Source organism: Propithecus coquereli, unplaced genomic scaffold (assembly GCF_000956105.1).
Source record: "Propithecus coquereli isolate 6110/MARCELLA unplaced genomic scaffold, Pcoq_1.0 Scaffold425, whole genome shotgun sequence".
Classification (NCBI taxonomy): domain Eukaryota; kingdom Metazoa; phylum Chordata; class Mammalia; order Primates; family Indriidae; genus Propithecus; species Propithecus coquereli.
Window position 1 is genome coordinate 424052 of NW_012150008.1, and position 858 is coordinate 424909.

At 58.7% G+C, this 858-nt stretch overlaps 1 protein-coding gene across 1 annotated transcript in view; it reads right to left on the bottom strand.

Annotated features, from left to right (window-relative positions):
• The window catches only part of ZNF835 (zinc finger protein 835), a 1611-nt gene extending 1103 nt beyond the window's left edge, over positions 1 to 508 (bottom strand). The window contains exon 1 of the mRNA XM_012653587.1: positions 9 to 508. Coding sequence (XP_012509041.1) covers positions 9 to 508 — 500 coding nt within the window. The remainder of the gene's footprint in view (positions 1 to 8) is intronic.
• Between the last annotated feature and the right edge of the window lie 350 nt (positions 509 to 858).

The following is an 858-nucleotide window of genomic DNA, read 5'->3' on the forward strand; positions in this document are numbered from 1 at the left end:
CGGGGCACGCGTAGGGCCGCTCCCCCGTGTGCGTGCGCCGGTGCAGGGCCAGGTGCGCGCTCTGGCTGAAGGCCTTGCCGCACTCGGGGCACGCGAACGGCTTCTCCCCGGTGTGGATTCTTTGGTGCAAGATGAACGCCGAGCAGTAGCTGAAGGCCTTCCCGCAGTCCTCGCATTTCCACGGCTTCTTGGGGCTGCCACCTTTCTCCCCCCGGCCAGCGTCTGAATGCTTCTGCTTCGGGTTCTTGGGTGGCACACCGCACCTCTGGGGCCTGCTGTCACCGGGGACCGTGGCTCGGGCAGCAGCAGGACTCGATGTGGTTCTTGGGATCTGGTTGAGTTCACTGCGTTCCTGGACGCCGTCCCCTGCAGGGTCTCCCTTGTGGGCCGCTGCCTCTGGCTCCGGACAGCTTTCCTGGTTTTCCTGAGGGTCTGTGAACTCATCCTCGTGTTTCCAGGTTCTTTCCAACTCTGAGCCCTGGAGGGTGAGGCTCAAAAGCCCCTCCATCCCTGCTCCCTCAGCTGCTGTCTTAAACTCACATCTCTTCTCTGGGTCTAAAAGAAAAGAAAGAAAAAAGAAGTCAACATTGTTACTTGCCCTGGGCTGGAAAAAAGGTTGACATTTGGACGGGGAAGGACTTAGTGCGGGGACCCTGGACCGCAGAACCACTGACATTTGGGTCTGATCATTTTTTGTCGTTGGGCCTCCCTGTGTGTTGCAGGATGCTGAGCAGTGTCCCTGGTCTCCTCACACTGGATGCCAGGAGCACCCACCCCCAGTTGTGACAATCAAAATGCTTCCAGACATTGCCAACTGTCCCCTGGGGACAAAACTGCTCCTGGTTGGGAATCGTTGAT